This window comes from Momordica charantia, assembly GCF_013281855.1.
Source record: "Momordica charantia cultivar OHB3-1 chromosome 9 unlocalized genomic scaffold, Mcharantia_2.0 BLBB01000009.1, whole genome shotgun sequence".
NCBI lineage: Eukaryota > Viridiplantae > Streptophyta > Magnoliopsida > Cucurbitales > Cucurbitaceae > Momordica > Momordica charantia.
This window is the reverse complement of record NW_028275167.1, coordinates 5,828,454-5,851,946: the sequence shown is the minus strand read 5'-3', so window position 1 is coordinate 5,851,946 and position 23,493 is coordinate 5,828,454. Positions and strand designations below refer to the sequence as shown.

The 23,493-nt window shown below is 29.9% G+C and overlaps 1 protein-coding gene across 1 annotated transcript; it reads left to right on the top strand.

Moving 5' to 3' along the window:
- The first annotated feature begins 14,198 nt into the window (after positions 1-14,198).
- On the top strand, positions 14,199-21,392 carry APG3 (Peptide chain release factor 1). Its single transcript, XM_022295721.2, has 15 exons — positions 14,199-14,422; positions 14,651-14,707; positions 15,634-15,714; positions 15,857-15,914; positions 16,020-16,123; positions 16,808-16,859; positions 17,067-17,116; positions 17,480-17,545; positions 17,631-17,795; positions 18,345-18,417; positions 18,541-18,673; positions 19,420-19,477; positions 20,321-20,368; positions 20,829-20,912; positions 21,034-21,392. The coding sequence occupies exons 1-15, from the start codon at positions 14,273-14,275 to the stop codon at positions 21,103-21,105; spliced, it is 1,251 nt and encodes a 416-aa protein (XP_022151413.1). The 5' UTR covers positions 14,199-14,272; the 3' UTR covers positions 21,106-21,392.
- Positions 21,393-23,493: the final 2,101 nt, after the last annotated feature.

Genomic DNA, 23,493 nt, shown 5'->3' with positions numbered 1-23,493 from the left:
ACTAAAATGTTAATTAAATCGACATGTCGTGTCAATATTTCGCTAAATGACACCTACCGGAAATAATTGAAGACTTTTGAACGTTAATGAACTAAACACCAAAAGTAACAAAATTTACGATTAAAAACAACACTAAACTTTATGTTTTTTACATAATTAAAAATCTAATAAAGAAAAATGATAAAAGTTAGGTTAGTTTAAAGTGCATATTATGTGTAAAGCTTAATTAAAGTAGGAACCCAAAAAATTAAAAAATTAAAAACAAAATAAAAAGTTTGAAGAAATTTTATAACAATGTTATAATGAGAGGCGTGGTGTGAGGGCAAACGCAGAAATACCTCCATTATTATTATTATTATTATTATAAAACTCGTGTGCCTCTCAAACCATTTTTAATTGATATTTGATGAATTATAATTAATACGTGTTATATTTTTTCTCTTTCATCCGTCTGAATGATTGTATTTTTAAAAAGTGATCGTTGTCAGTGAAATTTTAACACAAAAAAACTCCTAAATACACATTTATAATTACATTTCAATAAATTTAACCATTAAAGTATCATACTAACATTTGGAACCAAAATTTTCACCTATCAAAAAGTACGAAGAACCAAAATCGAACGTTTTAAGAGTACATTAACTAAAATTAACAAAACCCGAAAATATATTGACCAAAAATAGTATTTTTAAACTTTATTGTTAATAATATATTTTTTTAAATCAATAATAACTTTAATTTTTTCATAATATAAAAATTGTCTTTTGGGATATATTCCACAACACGTAAACCTTTTTTGTTTTTTATTGAAAATATGTTTAGAAAAAAAAAACAACTTTTCTGAGAAGGAAAACAGTCCAAACAGAACCCAATTTTTTTAATCAGCTTATTCTATTTTCAAATAAAACCTTAAATATTTTTAACTAATTCCAACTCTATGGTGATTAATTTACTTATGTGCCATTCTTTTTGTTTGAATATTGATGTTAAAATTATATTTTAGTTATTACTATTTTTTAAATTTTAGATCATGAATTTTACACAAAAATGGTTTTAAATGTTATGCCTAATATTTTGATTTTTTTTCTAAAAACCGAATAGTAATCAAGTGAACCAAACTCAATCAACTCACTAATTATTTTTAATTATTTTTTAATTTTTTATGAACACATTGCTCAAATTAAATTTCTTCTTTGTTTTATTTTTTAAATTTCAACTTGCAACCTAAAACAACCTAGTTTACAAACTAATCAAAATTAAATGAATATAAACGTGTAAATAGTAAATTTTTTATTGAATATACCGTGATAATTACATGTGTCTTCAAACATTTTCGATCTACATGATTAATATTTTGCTATAACTGAAGGTAGGATTTAAGTAAAAATAAGATAGCACGTAAAAATTTGTGTTATTCTCCGAATAAGAGAAATTATTCATTTTTATTTCTGAATTTCTAAAAGCGATATTTTAAGTTTTAACGCGTGGAATTAGAAAAATAGTTTAAATTAGCTCATGAGATCACATTAATTTAACGTGTCAATTGAAGATAACTTTATGTCAATTTTAGATGATAAAAAAGAAATCTATGAATTGTATTATTTCTTTGCTCGTGTGACCATTCTCCTCACTAGTTCATTTAATAATAAAAATCAAATGAATATAGGCAATTTAAATCACCAATTAAAAAAAGCTAGACAAATAATGTCACATCATTATGTCACATGTTAAGTTAGATTTTGGATGGTGTCATCAACAATAATACAATAATTTGATAACCAATTTGGAACTATTCCTCCGTCGTAAAGAATTAAAATATCATTCTTTTTAAGTTGGAAGTATCAAATTGAATAATTTTTGAATATTCGCAAGCTAGGACATGAGTGGTTTTTTTAAAAATATTTTAATATGTTATTTAAAGGTAATCATAATTAAGAAAGAATCAAACGATTTTGTTTCATAAGTTTAAATGAGTTAATAAAGTAGAGTTTATGAGGGGAAAATAGAAATCGTACTTTAATCATTAAATTTTAAAAGGAGAGTTTTAACTAGTGGCAAAAATTTGTGGTAAATATCACAATTTTGTGGGGTTGAGATATGTTTATAGAGTTTTTGAAGAAAATGTCATATTTGCATATGTTTTCACTACAAAAAAAAATAGTTACTAGAAAGTGTTGATAAGCGACGTGACGAAATGATAAAATCAGAGAGCCCTAAATTTAACGTTTTTAGAGTGGATCGTTGAAAGTATATTTAGAGATTTCGCGACACTCAAACGCACAACTACAACTTTAGTCAAAATTTAAGCGACATTTTGTGAACACACGTTTGATAACCATTTGTTATTATTTTTGTCAATTTCAGTATTTGAGTTTAAAATATAAAAAAAAAAAACCATTTTGTTTAGCACTCGTTTGATAACCATTTTGTTTTTTGTTTTTGATTTTTGATTTTTAGTTTTTCAAAAATAAGGTGGCTTGATAACTAATTCAATTTTCTGTTTTTCGTTCATTTTGAAATTCTAGGTAAATTTCAAAAACAAAATAAAAATGTAGTTTTCAAAAACTTTTTTTCTTTTCCATATTCATCTCTAAAAAAATTTATTTTTCACTCCAATTTTTTTTATTTTTAAATTTTTCTCTACAAACTTTAGTTTTCTCTCTAAAATTTTCATATTTCAATATTTATTGTTATTTTTCTCTCTCCAAATTATGAATATTTATTGTTATGTGTCTTTCTCCAAATTTTTCTATATTTTTGTTTCCTTTTTCTAACAGACAAATTTCATTTCTCTTTGAAAATTTAATATTTTTCATGACTTTTTTCACTCTAAAATTTCATATTTTATAACTTTTATTTTTCTTCGTAATATATTTTTTCTTCTAAAAATTATATTTTATTTTATCGTTCAATTTTCTTTGACAGTAACTTTTATTTATCTTTGTATTTATTTATTTTCTATAAAAATTATATTTTAAATCTTGTTTTTATCTCTAAATTTGTTTTTACTCTAATTTTTCTCTTTCTTTATAATTTCTTTTTTTTTCTCTAACATATCTTTAACTCTCAATTTTATTTTTTTTCTTCAAAATTTTTCTCTTTCTGTCTTTAACTTTTCTTTCACTATTTTTTTTTTCTAAATATTTTAATTTCTCTCTAAAATTTATCTTCAAAAAGTCTATTTACATCTCTATTTTCATGTCTCTACATTAGGGGAAGACAAAAATTTCTGCAGGGGTCGGGTTCCAAAAATGATTCCACTTTTTAAATAATTAATATATATTTATTATCTTTTTTGTACTTAAATTCTAAGAATAATTATAAACAATCATAAAACTGATAATTTTTCTCAAGAACATCTCTCGTACCCAAGAACGAGGTCGAGACGGAGACTAAAAAAATTTTCATGAGCTCGAGAATGAGGGAGAGCATTCTCACTCACACCCACGCCATTGTCATCTCTACTCTAGATAAAATTTTCTCTCTCTAACATGTATTTTCAATTTTCTAACTTTTTAAAAACAAAAGGCAAAAAATGATTATCAAACATATATGGATTTTGTTTTTTAAAAACAGAAAACCAAAAACCAAAAACTAAGAAAAATCAAAAATCAAGAACCAAAAACTAAAATGATTATCAAATGGCTATAAAAGGCCCTCAATGTTTCCTTTTTGCCGCTCAATACTCATCCGACCAAATTTTGTGACTTTTTAAGAACCAAAAGAATTTATTTTCTCAAAAAAAAAAGGATTTATTCTTTACAAAAAAAAAAGTTAAAAGAGATTAAAAATAACATTTTAAGAATTCCACTATAAAATAATAATAATTTTAGAAGTATAAGGATTTGAATTTGGGATTAAAAAAAGGGATTAATTAAGGTAGGTGAAAAAAAAAGGGGGGTTTTGAGTAAAAATATATGAGTTGGGAGGGGGGTGACAACTGTTGGGCAATAATGGCCTAAGATTGGGAGGATCAGGGGGCAATGATGGAATTATCTTGCATGATGAAGCCTCCTATTTGTGGCTTGATCATTGCTGGCTCAAGCCTATCAAAATAAAATAACCAAAAAAGATTATGCCTATTGCCTCATCTCAAGTGCTTAAGATCATTTCATTCTCTCTCCTCTTCCTATTTAATAATTTAATATTTTTCTATTTCATTCTTGATCATTTTAATTGGTTTAATATAACCTCTGTCTCCCTGAGGAAAAAGATATTCTTACGCGTTAGATTTGAAATTTCCGTTCAGTACTTGATAGTTCTAGATTGATGTTCTCATCTCTAACCTGGAATTGTCCAGTACTAGATTGATGTTCTCATCTCTAACCTGGAATTGCCCACCTCATCATTTGAGCTGCTTTTGTATGCGAGACTGTCTCTATAAATCAATTCGAGTCATTTCATCATAATTTGTTGTTACACACATGTTTTTTAAGAAAATTTCGTACGGATCAATAAGAAAGGAAGTGAGTGAAAAATTGCTCTTGGTTCATCTTGGATTAAAATAAATATAATAAAAGTTAATAGTTTAAAATTTTATGTATAATTTCCTCCTTTAAATTTTTATAATTGAAATGTTATATATATAAAAGTTAGAAAGCAAAATGATTCCCTCAAATAAGAATGTTTATGGCTATGTAACCAATAATTGGCCAAACATGTTTAACCTTAGAGATTTAATGAGCATCAAAATTCAATCAATGTTTGCAGATTTTTTTTTTTTCTTTACAACTATTTTAGATTATGTGATTCAAACGGTTGAAACTCCGACTTTTCTTATATTTACGATGTTTTCGGATTTTAAATTTGAAATTTTAAAATGTAGAATTACATTAAAAAAATAAAAACTTATAAAAATTTTGATAAAATGTAGATAAACACGTTGTTTCATGTTATAAACTCATTTCATTTTTATTAAAATTAAAACGTGTAAAATATAATATATTCTAAATTAACATTGTAATATCATAATTATACAGAATTTAAAACAAAAATTTAATAAATTAATTAATATTATTTTAAATTAAACTAAATATTTAGTTGGTAACTATTACCGTTTACAAATATGAATAATTTTTAAATTGAGATTCAATTTAGAGATTTTTGTTTTCTAATCACCAACCAAAGGCACCCTAAAAAAAATTTCATTCATTTTCAATTTTGTACGACTCCACTTATTGTTCACCATTCTTCTACTTTGTTCATCCAACCATCCTCTCCATTTGTGCAAATATACCAAGTTCTCTCGTCTCACTACTCTCTCTGTTCGTAATTTCAAAAATTTGGAAACTCTCGCTACAAAACTCTCCTTTCTTTTTCTTTAAAGAGATAAACGTTATCGTTTCTTAAATTTAAAGATTAAATAGACACCTGGCTCGCAACCAAAACACTCCAATTATATTTATTTAAATTAGGGTTGCTTTTAAGAAATGAGAGTAATTGGAGGGTAAAATGGGAAAGATTATGGAAGAAAACAGAAGATTTTGGCACTCCTTCCTGCTGGCATCTTTTGCTGCAATTCTGCAACTAAAATGAGAGAATCCCAAAACCAAAGGCTACTCAATGTTTTTTCCTTTTTTCTGCCCCTTTTGCTTTTGGAAACCTCCAAAGTTCCAAACCCAAAACTTTTCTTTTACTTCAAATATTATTCAATTACTTGATTTCATCTCATCATTTAAAATTGGCTCAAATTTAGTTTTATTCTTATTTAGGACCCTCTCGTTGTCTTCTCTTTTCTTTTTCTATTTTTTTTAATAAAAACTCTGATGAGAATTTGAACTCACGACCTTCAACCTCGTTTGAGATATATGTCAATTATCGTTGAGCTATGATCGCTTTTGCTAGTAACCATCATTGTTCTTGTTCTTTTATTAAAAAAAGAAATAGAAACATGTATGTGTAACCTTTCTTGTTTATTTGTTTATTATCTCTAAAATTTTAAATAAAAAAAATCCTGAACTTTTATGTGAAAATTAATTCTTTAAATTAAATATTCAATTCTTTTATGCTATATATATTTATTTTTTAATCTTTATTATGTGTTTTATAAGTCAAAAGATAATAAATTAATATTTTTATTTTTATTTCGGAAAAAAAAAACTGAAAAGTGAAGAACTAGAAACCAAAAGACTAGAATTTTTTGTTTCAAAAAATGTTCATGTAATTCTGAAAAGTTTCTTAAAAATGAGAAACGAGAATTAGAAATAATTATTAAATGTTATATTTTTTAAAAATAAAAAAAGCCAAAAAAAAATTAGATTAACATTAACAAACGGGCTAGTAACAACATGCCCGTATTAATTATTTATCGGCTTATGTGCCAAATAACGTCAACTCATAACCCAAAATTTGTTCCTTCAAAAAAAAAAAAAAAACCCCGAAAATTTGTTAACGAACACGCCACATGTACTTGACCAGCATGGATATTGGAAGGGGACATGATTTAAACTCACAAGAAAACAAAAATAGAAATAGCCACAAAATAAAATAAAATAATCCCTCTTATTATATATATTTTAAATACTAGTCAGTATCTCAATTTTTATTAAAAAATTTCATCGAAAACGTCGATACTAAAAAACCTATAAATATAAGAAAATTATTTCATCATTAAAATTTTTGTGATATTATAGGTCGATGGAAATTTAATATTTTGTATATTATTTATTTATTTGTTGTTGAAGGTTAGGGTTTTGTCTGTCTAAGTCCAAAGAAAACAAAACCAAACTGATAAATCTCAGCCACTAATTTTTGCCATCTAAAAATATGTGGCCAAAAATTGCAGTTAATTTTCAGAGGAATTGTTTTTCCTTAATTAAGCATCCACAGATCAATTTGTGCACAACTTGGGGTTCAAACAGAAAACTTTCTTTAATCTATTTTGTTCTTTTTGTGTGTGTGTGTCAAATTTGTGTTTGGCTTTTTAGCAAAACTAGCCAAAAACACAGTTTCTTGTCTGTCTCCTACTTTATGGTGGATAACATTTAAATTATTGTTTTTTTTTTCTGAAAAGATTTAAATTATTGTTTTTATTATGAGATATATTTTTTATGTTTAAATGTCCATCATATCTTATCCGGGTTAACATTTATGTAAGTAAACATAGCTTAATGGACATGTATCTGTAATAAAAAAGTTATGAGTTCGATCTCTCATCCCTGCATGTTGTACTAAAACAAACATTTATGTCCGCTTTGATAACTATCTATTTTTCTTTTTGGTTTTACGTTTTTTATAAATTATGTTTAGAAACATTAATTTCACCTATATATTTCTTTGTTTTCGTTATATAGTTTATATTGAAATTTCCAAAATTTAGGCTAAATTTTGGAAACAAAAAAAAGTGGTCTAAAAATTTTGTTTATTTATGAATTTTGGCTGAGAACTCAAATATTTTTTCAACATAGGTGAAAATTTTACTAATGAAATGGTATAAAAACAAGTATAATTTCTAAAAACGGAAAACAAAAAATGAAATAGTTATCAAATGGCCTCTTAACGATCCGAGCCGGTTATAGAAGGGTAAATTTAGGTAGGGTGGAGTATTTACCATAAAAAAAACTTTGGCTAGCTCATATAAAATTAAGTTGTTGACTTTGAGATTAGTTTCAATTATATATTTATCATTTAAAAAGTTTCACTTCAATCTTTGTAACCTTTAAAATTGGTTCACATAGGAACTTAAACAATTTTATCATTAAAACAAGTGATGGAAACTGATGGCCGCTGAATTATGATAGAAGAGTAGTAGACATGACTTGGGGCTTGGTTAAAAAAAGCCATAAAAGGACTCGAGAAGTAATTTGTCAGTCGATATCAATACTCGTCATGTTTGCTCTTCAATTTTTTAAATATCGCGTTTGTCACTGCTCCATTTATAACTCGACTACCAATTTTAAAGGTCAAGAGTACAAGTAAACTTTTTAGATGATAGGAGTATAATTGAAATTAAGCTTAAAGTTCAAATACATTTTGAATAATTTAATCTAGGAGGGTATTAAGTTGGTATTTCTTTTAATGTCTCCAAGGCATAATTAAAACTTTTAAATGTTGGGTTTTATATCCTAAAACTCATAGTTTGAAAATGTCAGATATACTTTTATCATTCAATAAAGCTGTTGTTGAAGGTTTTAATCAATAAGTAGTTATTGATCCAATAAAATATTCTTATTGGATCTAAATCCAATAAAATAAGGATCCTAGACTGTTACATGAGACTTAAACTTTATGTAGAGACATAAATATGGATCAAGTTTGAGTTAACAATCTAAATGGTCTATAGTATAGCTAGGAATAAGGTTGGGCGCCTTATTCTGGGGACACTATGGATGTAGCCCACTTTGTAGCTAGTACAAATGATGTGATCAGAATTCGTTCATGTGAAGACATGCCAGTGGGGGCGTCCCGTGCAAAGAGTTTGCATAAGACCGGACCATGAGATAGTCACTTTTACTTTATAACATCGTTTACTGTTTGAAACTGACTATCTCGACTTTGATGGCCTAGGTAACTCGATCTTAATCCTGAGCTAACTATGAACTTCTGTTTACTCGGGATTATCCTTAGATCTACATGGGTGAGAGCAGCTCAACAGTGCTGGCTCAATAAACCTCCCATTTCAGGGGTAAGATCAGGTAGATAGCTAGGGACATAGGGTGCAAGAAGGAATTCACTTCTACCCAATTTTGGGATAGTAGAGAGGTTATTCTCTTAAGGCCTGAATCCAGGTCTTGAACAATTTGGTGCCACTCTCATCAAAAGGTTTGAGAGGATTTTTTGATTTGATAGTTGGACTACAAATCATTGTTCATTAGAAGATCAGTGGGACTTTAAGGAACAAGAGGTAATTACAGGGGTAAAGCGGTATTTTGACCCAGGTATTTTGACCCAGCTGTAATTACGAACAACCTGTGAAGGGTCGACTTACCGATCATGGTTATATCAAATTGACATAATATATCTATAGTGAGGAGAGTGCAGCTACGGGCTTTAGTGGAGTGACCCGGTAGTTAACGAATATTGGTTAACTAGGTTAAAGAGTTTAACCGGTTAATCTCGGATCGTTGGAGCTCATGATCTGTAGGTCCATAAGGTCCCCTAGCTAGCTCATATAGGAATAAACTTGGAATAATTTGAAGGAATAATTCGTACGAATTAGGTTAATCATATGAGATATGATTAAGTAATTGATATATGATATCAATTTGAGAAATTTGGTCAAAATTTTTTAAATAGGATTTAAATATTAAAATTATGAATGCAGATTCATAATCGGAGGCATGGATTTCGTCAAACAGTCGGATTTCGGAAAAAGTCAAATAGTTGACTTTTACTAGAGAAAGTCAAAGGTTGACTAAGAAAATTAAAATAATGTTTTTAACCAAGTTGGTGGAAAATTCCACTAACTTGTTGAGTGGAACGTTTAAATAATCTCAAAAAATCCACTTTTTGACACTTAATCATGACATGCATGAGTGAAATGTGTGTTGTAAGCTTTTGATGAACGTAGACATTCATTTTGACACTTAATCACGCCATGCATGAGTGGAATATTTGTTGTAAGCTTTCGGTGAACTTTGACATGCAAAAGTTGCATGTAATTTGCCTATTTAACAGGTCTTTGTTCAAACATTGAAATCTGTTGGAACCTTTGGTCATTTGATGGTTTTGAAAAAAACTTACATAACTATTTTTAGCTCCTTTTCTAAAAAGAGTTCTACCACTCTATTCCAAACCTTGAGAATAACTAGGAAGACCTCTTGGTGGTTCTCATTGGAACTATTTAAAAAAACAAAGGTATGTAATTTTCTCTACCTTTCTCTAAGCATCATAATGTATGATCATGCATGTTTAATCTTAAGTTGTAATATGCATCTAGATTGTTATTTCGATCCTTGCTCGCTTCCGCTGTATATGTATGTATATTTTCCATCATTAAAATCAATTAAAGAGATTCGATTAACCATTTTAATAAGCTCCTAATTGAGGAAACTGACTTTATATACAAATCTATGTTTTATTATACAAAGTGATGAATGTTTGTAAAAATTTGAGGGTGTGTAACAAAGTGTGTTTTTTACTCATGAGTCTATGATATATTCGTATAAAAGTAATTAATATCTAACATAAAAAGAAGTGGGTTTCATAAGTACGAATTTTCTGCAACACAAGGTTGATAAACTTAATCGTAGTTCAGAACAATAATAGACCATAACACACATATCCAATATAAACTCGACTTTAATCTCGGGTTATAAATCAAATATCTTTTCACAATTTGATTGAATGATATGCAAAAAATAATGTTATTATTTTTTAAAAAACATTGGATTGGGTTCCCTCCCTAGAATTGAATGAATGGGACATTGGAATTATGAAAGTAGATCAAAAGTTGTGGGGAAAATAATAGTGCTGGGGAAGAAATAATTATATTGAAAAATAAAAAGGAAAAAGAAAACGTAAGTAGAGCCCACGGTTTTTATGATTCTGTAAGAATTCTATATCCGAGGATGGGATGCTAAGTGGGAGCCCTCCTTTTTTATTTGTTTTGTGTTACATTAAAAAATAATTTGCAAATATAGAAATTTCTCCAAGTATATATATATAAAAAAATAGTAGTTAATTACTAAAAAATGGAGGCCCATCTCAAACGGAAAAAAAAAAAATAGAAAAATCAATTATAGTCTTAAACGTAGGGACGATTTTATGAAAACGAGAAAAACTGTCTATCTAATATTAAGTATATCAGTGATATATCGATGATACCCTATTGAAAGCTTAGTTGGAGGGGAAAATGTGTTTCATAGAGTACACATGTATACACGTGGAGTAAGAAAACTAATAAAAAACTAATTTAACATCAACTAATTATCAATAGATTTGATCTATCAACTATATGAGTGATATATTTTATTTTAGGTATGAAGTATATCAGTGATATATTTGATATTTGGTACATTAGTTATGTAAAATATGAAAGTGGGTATTTTTGAAAATTCGATATTCAAAACAAAACATTGACCTATTTGATAACTATTATGTTGTTTAAGACTAAGCTTTCAACCCCTACTTTCATCCATGTATTTTTTTCAACTTTTTTAAAACATTTTAAAAATCTAAGTGGAATTTTAAAAGAATAATTTTCAAAACATAAAAAATACTAAAAGTTTAAATATGTACAAGTGAAAAACCTACCAAATAAATAGTGAAAAACCAATAATAATTTCTAAAAACAGTAAACTAAAGAAATAAAACAGGGTCTTAAAAATAAGCAAACAAAATAGGTAAAAGAAAAAATTATAAAAACTAAGATAATATTTAATCACATTTTCACCCTCTCTCTAGTCTTTAAATTTGGTAGGCAGCCTAAGTGAATAACTCGATATTGACATAAATACCCCAATTTTGATCATTTAACAATTTTTGTCATTTTGTAGAAAGAAAAATAAAATAAATAAATTTGTTGGATTAGACTTCCACCCTCATTGAAGGCACTTGCAAAACCAAATCCAGTTCAGGTTTGAACGGGATTAATTAGTTTGACCAAATATCAATTATTATCATTGTTTTTTAAAACTTAAGATTATTTTGTACAGTTTTTTTTTTTTGGTTCTAAATGTTGTTAGAATCTTTGTCAAATATCAAAAAATCAATAATGTTTCTTTAAAAAATTATAAATCTGATTGATAAATCTTTTCTTTCTAGAAAACATCTTCATTCAAATATTAAACATTAAAGTTAAAATCTTCAATATTTTCAAATTTAAATTTTTTTGCATAAATAGTGAAGGACAAGAGGCCACTCCAAGATAATCCTTCCATCGAACAAAGTAAAATTTGCCACATTATAGATGGAATCCATTCGAAACCAACGTAAGCGACGTCAACCTAGGAGGTCCCAACATATGCAGCAAGACCTCAAGGATATTCCTTGAAGCCCCAAGCCACCCAAACTATTCATTAGGGACGACAAAAAATATATATTATAGAACTGAGTATATATTTTATCGTACTATTGAAATAAATAATTAAAATATAGAAAGAATATTTTGAAGTCGTATATTTTTATCATACTATCTAAAATAATACGTTGAAAAAAAAAGACATCGCATAAAAATGTAGTGACGGTTTACAATTAGTAGGTAAACAGAGAATCAGAGAGTTTTTGTTGTATATGGAAGGATTTAGAGATTATTATTAGTTAGAGAAAAATCAGAAATAAAACGGGTGGGTCCCACGAGATAATGAATTTAAATTTTTTGAATATTTCATATTCATTACATGGAAACTAAATATGGTAACGTTTAAATAAATATTAAAACTAATTATTTAAATAAAAAATAGATTTTATTAAATCATATTAATTGAGAGCAAATCTGAAATAGATATCAAATTAAAATCTTGAAATTCAAATATGTAAAAATCTAAAAACACAAGCTATTTGTGAAATATGTTTCTAATATGACTCATAGAAGACAGTTTCTCTAACTTTTTAAAAGTAAATGGACTTAAGGAATATTTCGAAAATACATTGACTAAAATAGATATTTTAAAAATACGACGATAAAAATGAATTAAAATTGAGAGTACATCAACCAAAAATAGTATTTAGAAAAATACCAATATTGACTATGAGATTATAACTCTATCAATGACATTAACAAATACCGAAATAAATAGGTTAAATTATGATATAACTCTATCAATATGATCAATTTTATGCAACCTACCAAGTTGAACAAAATATTTACAACTATTTTTTAAACAAAACATACTTACAAAATATTTTAAAAAAATTGACTTAAATTTCCCAAAAATATGAGGTGGATAAGCCCATTTAAGGAGGCCCGAAAATCAGGCCCATTTTCTTCTTCAAATATCCTTATTTTAATTTGATTGTCTTTTATTTTTCTTCCATCTTCCTCTATTTTCTAAGGAACATTTATTACTCATTGAATTTAGTTTCTGTATTTGTTATGTCATATATATATATATATATATATATATATATATATATATATATATTATTTCGTAAAGTTTCGAGATCAATCTTATGTTTGAATTAATTTAATTTATGTTATTTTAAATGAGGATGGTGAGATCAGTTCAGATTTGCTTTCAGTTTTTTAGTTTTCTTTTAATTTTTGTTGGGTCATTTTAATATTTTTATCGAAAATAAATAAACAAATTAGTAAGTTAAATATATTTGTAGTAAAATTCAATAAGATAAAGTAGGCTTGGAAATAAAATTAGTGGGAAAATTGATGTGTATATATTTTTATGGTAAGCAAGTGACCAAAATATCCAAAATTGACTTCATCTAAATATTTTATGGATGTGTCCAATTCAATTGATTCAAAACATTAATAACTATTGCCTCTTCTCATAAGTTGAATCATGAATTTGAACTATTTTTTTTTTCCCTTTTGAATGTCTTAAATAAATTCATATTTAAGTTGAATCTAGTATCTATTTAAATATGTTTTTTTAGGTAATATATTTAAATATGTTTATTCAAAACAAAGTCTCTCACTCAAATAAGTCGATGATAAAACCTAATTCAGGTACTCTAATGTGGTTCATAAAATAAAACAATATATCAATTATTATGTATCTATATAGAAAATAAAAGGGAGTGGATGAATTTTCAGAAAAAGAAAAAAAGGGAGTATGATGATACTATAGACATACTACATATATATTTTTTTTCCAATTTAACTAGATAAAAAAAATTCCCTTAATAGAATCAAGCATATGAAAATCTCTAATTATAAGTATGTAATTGTTAATTCAAGTGTGATTATCATGAATGTTTTAAGAAATACAGAGATTTTCACATGAACATAGTTCAAACAGTTAAAATATTTAGTAACTCACAGGTTCTTTTTTTTCTTCTGAATCTATCACATAGAAGAAATTGAGTTAGTTATGTTCATGTCGAGTAATAACCTTATGACTTTTTTTAATACAATAAATGGTAGAGAGACAATTTTTGAAATTCCAATCTTAAAAGAAAAAGTCAATATCTTAACCGTTGAAGTAGGTTCTCGACTATTTGTTAGTTGACTGGGTGGATATCACGTTAAGAAGTAAAAAGGAAAATAAAAAGATAAAAAAGAAGATGTATCCGGGCGTCGGATACGATATCCAACGTACCAAACAGGTCCTCTGGTTCCAGTTTCCAAACACCACACAGGAACTGCCACTGCATCCATCACTCTATCTATCTTTTTATCCTCTCCCTTCTGTTTCTGCTCCGAATTTCAGTAGCAGCCATGAATATTTTCTCTCCGACCTCCGCAGCTCGGACGTGTCCGGGCTGTTTTCTACTTCCGCCGCGACACAGTGACTTCTCAAGAAGATGCTCTCTTGAATTCAAACGTTCTGCACCTCTGTATCGAGCTTCAACAGTCATTTGCATGGCGGTTCGTACAATTTCCGACCGATAAATTTGGATAGATTACTGGAATGCTCTGTTTTTCGAGAAGAAAATGCCATCTTATTGTTTGGACTGAATTTATCTGAACTTGAGTTTCTTCGTGCCTCGAGTTCACTACTTTTTCTTTCATTGAAGTGGTTGGAAGTGAGTTTCTGGTGAAACGAGCCTGGATAAGATTTGTGGCAAATGATGTTTATCTTTTAATTCGTTTCAGGAGCCTTATTTGATCGTGAAGCTGGAATCTGCTGAGAAGACGTGGAAAGAATTATCGGTACGCTTTGATTTGTAGTTCAGTAACACTTTAATTCGTTCTCTGAGTGGAAGTGCGATCAATTTTTTTTATCAAATATCCTGTAATTGTACTTGGAAGAACAATTTCTCCTCGATTTTGAGCTTATAAATGTGTAGTTTAGGATGAAAATAATTGTTAGCTTCTGGCTCGAAGTTTTGGTAGGTTAAATACAAGTGTTATTGAACTTCGTTTTCTCCTGAGTGAACATTGATGGAATGGGAGAAGTAGCTAAGATATGTCTTGGAAAAATCGAGCTTTTAGAATTATCACGCTTTGTTGAATTATGCGTTTTTGTTTTTTGAAGATGTCAGGATTCATAATTTGCAGTTTAGTTAAACTATGGCGATACTTAACTCTGTTTATCATTTCTGCAATGACTATAAGTCTACTCGGCACTTCTAAATTTTTAAAATAAGTAAATTGGGTGCTCAACCATTCCACTTAGTTCCTGTTAGAGTACTAACAACTGAAGAAGAGGAAGGAGATCGTCCTCTCTAGGGACGCTATCTATATGCCCAATATTGAAATGGATTATAAGGCAAAATGCAAGAAATGTATTTTGGATTTGACTATAAACTCATAATTCCTTGCTTTGCTACTGCCCTTGAGATTTGGACTGGACATTCTTCAGTATTCACTATTATTTTTTAACTACTGTTTTTCTCTTGAAACTTGGACTTTTGGTGTATCTGGAATCTCTGTATTAATTGTAAAAACAATGAAGCTTGTTATGCATAAAATCTAGGACCTTGGTGTATTAATTGTATTCCAGTTTCTTCCCTTTGCATTCTCTAAAGTCACCTTTAAAAATTTGCATTTACATCTGTAGTGTATTCGCCAGTTATGCTTTTGGTTGTTGCTACAATATTCTCCCCACTAAAATCATTGTTGATATAATTATTTAGGTCAAGCTGGCTGATCCAGATATTGTCTCGAATCCCACGGAGTATCAAAAATTTGCCCAATCAATGTCAGAGCTTGATGAGGTATAGCAAGATCATCTGCCTCTAATACTATGATTTATATGGAACAGTTAAGGGATTATTTTTTCTTTTCTTTTTCCTCTGTCCTTTCAACACTGACATTACATTATTCCTCTTGGTTGGTTGGTGTGGGATGGCGGGATAGGTGGTATCAACTTTCAGAAATTTCAAGGAATGTGAGAAGCAGTTAGAGGAGACAAAAGGTTGACTTATAAGTGTTTATTCTTAAAAGAATTTGTGATTTTCTTTTTTTGTTTTTTTTTGTCGTGGTCTTAGTTTCTTCTTCTTTGTCATGATTATCATGTCAGCTTTGGCGAAAGAGAGTGGAAATGACGAGGATATGGCAGAGATGATTGCTTTAGAAATCAATTCTTTGTCCAGTCAACTCAAAGATCTTGAGGAGAAGCTTAAGGTGCTTTTAGTTCATAAACATGACAATAATGTGTGTGTATAATTTGGATAAGAAATGAACTTTTATTAATGTTAATGTGTGTTTAGTTCTCTCTCTCTCTCGTCGTCATTTTGTTTCCCCGATTGGAGTGGGGGGAGGGTCTTGATTTTCAACCCTTCACAGTTCATGGTTAAGAATTTTCATTTTCTGATTTTAACAAGCTTATGTACAGATTCTGGTTATTTCTCCATGTCTTGATCTTTGGTGTAAGAATGTTTCTTCCTTTTGAATTATAGCTTGAGCGCTCTTATATCCCATTGGAGTAGTTTCTTTCTTTCTTTCTTTCTTTTTTTTTTTTTTTTTTTGTAATTTCATTCCATCAGTAAAATTGTTCCGATGCAATGCATGTCTAAATGCGTCCTTTTTTTATTTATTTAGGGATATTCATGAATACTTTATTATCCTTTTCTTCTTCTTAATGTTGATAAAATTATCAAATTCCTGAAACGGACAAGCGGTGACCTAACTTGGTTCTTTTCTGATGGTCAGTTTTTTACAAGTAAATACCGGCTTTTTCTTTCATTATTATGGTTTGATTGTTTTCTTTTGTTGGGGAATCTAGTCATTTCCTGTTATTTTGTAAGTTACTTCTTACAGTTCTCTGAATTGAATCTGAAGACATTTTGTCACAATTTTCTTTATCAGGTGATGTTGCTCCCATCTGATCCTCTTGATGCGAGAAATATTATGCTTGAAGGTCTCCCTAAATTTCCTCTGAAATTTTATGCCATCTGAATATTGACAAATTTTAACATACATTTTTAGACGGTTATATATTTCCCATTGTGCAACACATGATATACTTATTGGACAATTAGAATTCGATAAACCTAAACTGCTTATTTTTATGGCTTTTGTTTATTCCGACTAAACCTAAATTGCAATTTTCCTCCCTGCCATGCAGTGCGGGCAGGTACAGGTGGTGATGAAGCTGGAATCTGGGCTGGTGATCTTGTAGGTACATGCTTCTTTTATCCTTAAAGAACTATGGATAAATTGTGCATATAATACTTTTCTGGTTGCCCATACAATAGAGTAACATGAAAAATATTGGTTATAAAAGAAAGTCACATGATATCTCTATAAGAAATGTCATGCCAAGTGAACAGATTCTTTGGGATGATCTACCTCCAATATTCTTCTTCCTAACTTGTTAGGCCCTTTAATTGTATAAAATTGGTATAGTTAGGCTTAAACTAACTTGTTCTGAAGTTTTCTGATACGTCTTGTACTGCTTTGTTTCTACCCTCCCTTTATCCTCTGTGTTTTTCTCTGTTATCATTTCTTCTCCTCTCATCTCTCCGAATTATATAACAGGTCCGTATGTATCAGAAGTACAGTGAGCGGAATTCTTGGAAGTTCTCCCCCATTTCAAGTTCCGAGGTATGTGTTTCCAAACATCCCAGAAGTAGTAAACATCTCAGTGCTTTCTGTATGTGTAAAAGAACTTGCATGTTTCACTTTTCAGGCTGAAAAAGGTGGATTCAAAACTTATGTGTTGGAAATCAAAGGAAACTGTGTCTACAGTAAATTAAAATATGAGTCTGGTGTTCACCGGGTTCAACGTGTTCCTCAAACAGAAACACAGGGCCGTGTGCATACTTCTACTGCTACAGTAGCCATCATGCCCGAGGTAAACTATTTCATTAATTTACTGTTGAATTTTGAAATATAATTTTCTGATTCTTGTAAAAGAGGAATTGGATGCCTCAATCAGACGTGTCTGGAGGAACATTACGTGAGTTTGCTAATTTTATCCTGGACTGTTAGACAACTATTAATTCTTGGAGTTTGCCTTTCTCCCTTTCCCTTTAAAGGTCTCTGATCTGTACTCTGTTATTAACAGGATAGTCTTCGAGTTTTATAGACTTTGGCAATTATAATGTGAAAAAATCGTACCTCTGCTTTAGAAATCCATAGAAGATGGATTAATGTGGGATCACTAATTAAGTTGTTCTGACATACTACAGACAGCCTTAACATGGAGTTCTGACACATCACAGAATTATCCTTTAAATTTATTAGTTGATATTGGTAGTGTCTATACTGTTTCTCTTTAGGAGTACCATTGATTTGGATATGATAACTTCTATTCATTTGACTCTGTTGTCCTCCCTGCATTGCCATCTTGATCAGCTATATTTTATCTTGATTGGTTGAGCTTATGTATACTTGCATCTAGGCAGATGAAGTTGAGGTAGTGATTGATCCAAAAGACATTGAACTACAAACTGCAAGATCTGGGGGTGCTGGAGGTATAAATCTACATAAATGACTCAAATATTACATTTTGGTTGGCTTTATATGTTCTCATAAAACCAAGAAAAATGGTAAAATAACTTATTTATTTATTAATTTTTTCCTCAATTGTTGTGCAGGGCAGAATGTCAACAAAGTGGAGACAGCAATTGATCTTTTCCACAAGCCAACAGGAATCCGCATTTTTTGCACTGAAGAAAGGACTCAACTTCAGAACAAGCATCGAGCTTTTCAGCTGCTGCGAGCCAAACTGTGAGTATCCATATCATTTACATCACAAGTATTTGCCATCATACCATATACCTTAAGTGCACTTCATTCATATAATACCTGTATTTTTCTGGAAACACATAACTGAAGGACCTGCCTCTCTATGATTTTCTCAAATAATCGAGGGCTCTTTATTGCCATTTCCATGTACCAAGGTAGTTAGGCTTGTCACTGGCATGGGTGAAATAAAACAATTTGAAAAAACCGAATAACCCAACATTCGTACAGTTGGAGTTTAGTTTTGCGCAGTCCTTAAAACCAACTGAGGCCGAGGCATAAAGAAAAGATAATTCTGTTCATCTCGCTCTCACACCCACCACCACAACCTATTGTTCACATCCAACCCCCACCCATACCTCTTCCTCTCTGTCTTTTGTCACGATTGCACCCCATGCATTCAGGCTTTAGCCAGTCATTTCCCATTTGCCAGCCACCTCCGATCCTGTCAGATGGTTGGTTCTTTTGTGCAAAGAAAGAAGTTGGTTTTTTAGGCCCCACCTCTACCAACAGTCAGCATCAGGGTTACCTGTACCCTGATCTATGCTGACTTTCACCCAAGTTATTGGTTCCTTAAACTTACTATTTAATCTTTTTACATTAATCTTTCAAAAGAAAATTACATTTTCCTAATTTATATTAACTTGGCTTTCATAGTGGACGCTGGACAGTGATAGTTTTGCTGGATTCAACATCGTGTAATGCACGAATTTAATACTTTTTTTTCCCAGTTATGAGATCAAAGTCAGGGAGCAGCAGGAGCTGATCAGGAATCAACGAAAATTACAAGTAACTATTGCTGTGAAGTTTTTATTTTTCTTTTTTAATTGTAGTTAATATTTAACTATACTTAGCAAATAACACCCTTTCAGTACCCTCTCGGTTCTGCATTTGGGCTGTGTATGAGCCGCTTTCATCAGACAGTAGTTTCTAAAGTTATTACTGTCAGTCTGTCATGATATATTTAAGTTTGCCTAGAAAACAAAGAGCTGTTACTTTCCATTTTCTCAAGTAATTTCCAGTCTCAATTAATTTCTAACTAAGCATACAATTTCATCGGTAGCATTATTGCATAGAGACATGTCCATTATGCAAGATGCAATTTGGATGAAACATAAAAACAATCCTTTACTTGGAGTCTTAGGTGCACAAATACGACTGTTCTATATTATGGGAATCTTTTGTCGTTCGTCTTTCTCTGTTGTAATTAAAGAATCTATTTCACCATAACACCAAAAGTCATTGAACCTTTGTTCAATTTACGATATGCTAACCCGGTAACTCTCTATCTGAAAGTAAGTATTTGCCGCATTAATGCAAGGCAATTCCACCAGCAGTAGATGGTTTCATGTTTTGTTATACTCACAAAAGCAATCAAGGCTAATCTGATCAGTCATTTCATCTTATGAATTTGTTATCATCCTCTGTTCTGTCTCCTCACAGACATGTCAAAATTGGTTGTCAGAGTCTGTGGATGATGAAACTTCATGCACACTATTGCTAGGGGGTTGGATCAACTTGAATCTGTTAAAGAAACTTTAATATCTGATTGTAGCTTCTCAATGTAATTTGATTAGCCAATCAATTTCTTCTCATTACTGTGTATTCCTCATTCTAAAAGTTCTGTTGCAGGTTGGTACCGGAGCCCGTGCTGAGAAAATACGGACCTACAATTACAAGGTATGATATTATTTTTCTTTCTGACTTTAAAAAGATGAAAGGAATAGAGTGCCTGTCATAAAGCAAGCTATCCATACGGTTAACAAAAAGATGTTGAAAAGGAAAAAGAGGAAAAAAAAGTGCATGTAAACGCAGTAAAAATATGACCTTGCATACCGTTTTGCATTGGAATTTATAAAAATCAGACAGGTGATTACGAGAAGATTTCTTTATCCCGATTGCTAATGAGAAGTGTTAACTTGTTATAAACATTATGCAAAAGTGTTTGAAACACTGATTATGTCACAAATCAACACGGAAACCATATAACCTATACTATGCCAATGATGAAATTCAACTTGTGAAAGTATCATTAGTCTCTAGTTCAGGGAGGAAATGAAGCACAGTTTATCATAAAATTTGATGAAAATAGTCTGATGATTTCTATAGAAGTCATTAACTTTTGGATTTCACTTATTAGGACAATAGGGTCACCGATCACCGGTTGAAGATGAACTTCGAGCTCACATCCTTTCTCGAGGGTGATATAGAGAATGCAGTTCAGGTAATGATTCTCTCACTACTCTCTCTCTCTAATCCACTTTTTGTGTCCATTTCAATTATCATTTGAATGGAAAAAGCGAGAAAATTCATAATCCTCCCTCCCTCCCACCCTCCAAATCAAGGCATGTGCTGCCATGGAACAAAAAGAACTCCTGGAAGAACTGGCTCAGTCTGCTGTGGCTTCAGCCACTTGAATTTCTACCATTTCTTGCCAATATTAGGGGCCATATCAAATGTGATACGAGGTAAAAAAAAATCATCCACCATTATTCATGCTTCCTCTGTACACGTACTAGATTATACCCATTTGAGTTTTTTTTTTCTTTTCTTTTTCTTTTGGCGCCAGTGGTCTGAAAATAGAGGGAGAAAAGAAAATTAACCCATCCCCACTAAGATTAGATTATGATGTTGATGTGGCATTATGAAATTAATTACATGTTCTTCCATGAATGTATAGCTTGTGAACTGTTGTTTTGATCAATCTCGATTTATTTTGCATGATCTTTGTCGGTTTTGGGATGTGTGTAAATCTCATGTGCATCTTGGTTGATATCGGTCGTGGTCTGGTTTGGTTGATCATGTAAATGAAAGGGATTAAAATAGTCTCTAAATTCTAGATTGAGGCACGTAGTTCGTAGTTCTCCTTTAGGTGAAGGAAGAATGACTGCTTTACAAGGCCCAATCGAGAGATGTTTCATTCCTACCAATGTAACTTCTATTATCGATGGACATATATTCTTATTTGTCTCCAGGATAGGTTATGCGCGAACGCTATTTTGGGTGTGGGAGAAGACATGCTCTCTATTACATCATAATCGCTGTCCTTCATTTTACAGAGTTTACAAGAAATTTCATTAGTAACCGAGCATTTTGATTATTTGGAATAACTCAGATGAATTTAGTAGATCGTTTTAGGAGGGCCAAATCACTATCAAGATATAACAATTCTCTAATAACCAAACCAACAAAAAATAAACAATAAAAGCAAACAAATTAAAACTATTATCCAAAAGAAATTTAATTTTTGGTTTTATAATTAAAAAACTGAATCATCGACAAATGGCTCAAATATTTCTCGACTGGTTGATGTTATCACTTTCAGCTTGCATCACTAAGTCTTGATTTTTTTTTTTACTTTACAATATTACGGTGTAAATAACAAATACAATAATATACTTATATTGACTTTTAGTATTAAAAATCAAAACCAACAATTAGTTTGGACGTAGTTTATTAAGTGGTCGTATTTCACTCTTTTTCTCTAATCTATAATGTAATATTGCAAAAACAAATATCAAATCCAATGGATTTGTACTCAGAGAATATCAAATATTTAAGACATTTTAATGAAATTGATGATTTAGCCTAAAAGGGTATACTTTTTCAATAGTTATTAGTATTTAATTATTATTTTTAGTTATGTTAAACCGAAAAAAGTTGAGATGCGCTTTGCAAATCGATTTTTTATTTCATCTTTTAAATTTTATCCATATTAATGACTCTAAAATTTTCTCATATTTATAGTTTGTAGATGCGCTTTGCAAATTGATTTTTTATTTCATCTTTTAAATTTTATCCATATTAATAACTCTAAAATTTTCTCATATTTATAGTTTGTAGATGCGCTCTACAAATCTATTTTTTATTTCATCTTTTAAATTTTATCCATATTAATAACTCTAAAATTTTCTCATATTTATAATTCAACCTCAATAAATAGTTCAAGACATCTCGCTCCTCCTATAAAAATATGAAATTCAATTTTTCATTCCACATTTGTTGTGCTTAAATTATATATATATAAAAAAAAATATCAACGATCGACTAGACCCTATGCTCATATGGGTATAATTTTGCGCTTACACCAAGAACTTTACTTTTTCAATTAATTGATATATTATTGGTAAAATTACAAATTTAATCCATGAAGTTTATGAAATGTTTAATATACCTCTTAAATTATTGAATTTGTGTTTAATAGATCCCTGAATTATAAAGATGTCAAATATGTTTCGAACTCTCAAATTTGTGTAATAGGTCTTACCCTATTAGACATTTTTTAAAATCCACTTAATACAAATATTTTTGTTTACTTTTTAAGTATGTGCTTTAAAAGGTCCATAACTTTATAAAAATATCTAATTCCTTATAGATTTATTAATTACAAAATAAAATAGTCAAAATTTGTTGCAGACATTTTTAAGTTTTAGGAATCTATTAACACTTTAGTGTTAATAGTTTAATGTCTAAATTAAGGACTTTAAACTTTTGTTATCTCTAAAAAAAGAACAAAGTCTTATTCGTACATGCTACTAGTGATTCATTACATTAATTAATTAAATACTTTTCTTCAGTCTGGAGCGTAGAAATTGAACCGTCGACCTCGAAAAGAAGCATATGTCATTTACTGCCAACGTGATAGGTGGAGTTTGCTGACATTTAGTCCAAGGTGAAAAGCATCCTTTCAAGGAGATAACTTTACGAGAAGTCACATCATTGTGGTGTTGTGCCCAACCTACTCGATGCTTAAATTAGTATTTAAACCAAAGCGGTGTCGAGCTAAACAAGGATGATGTCACATA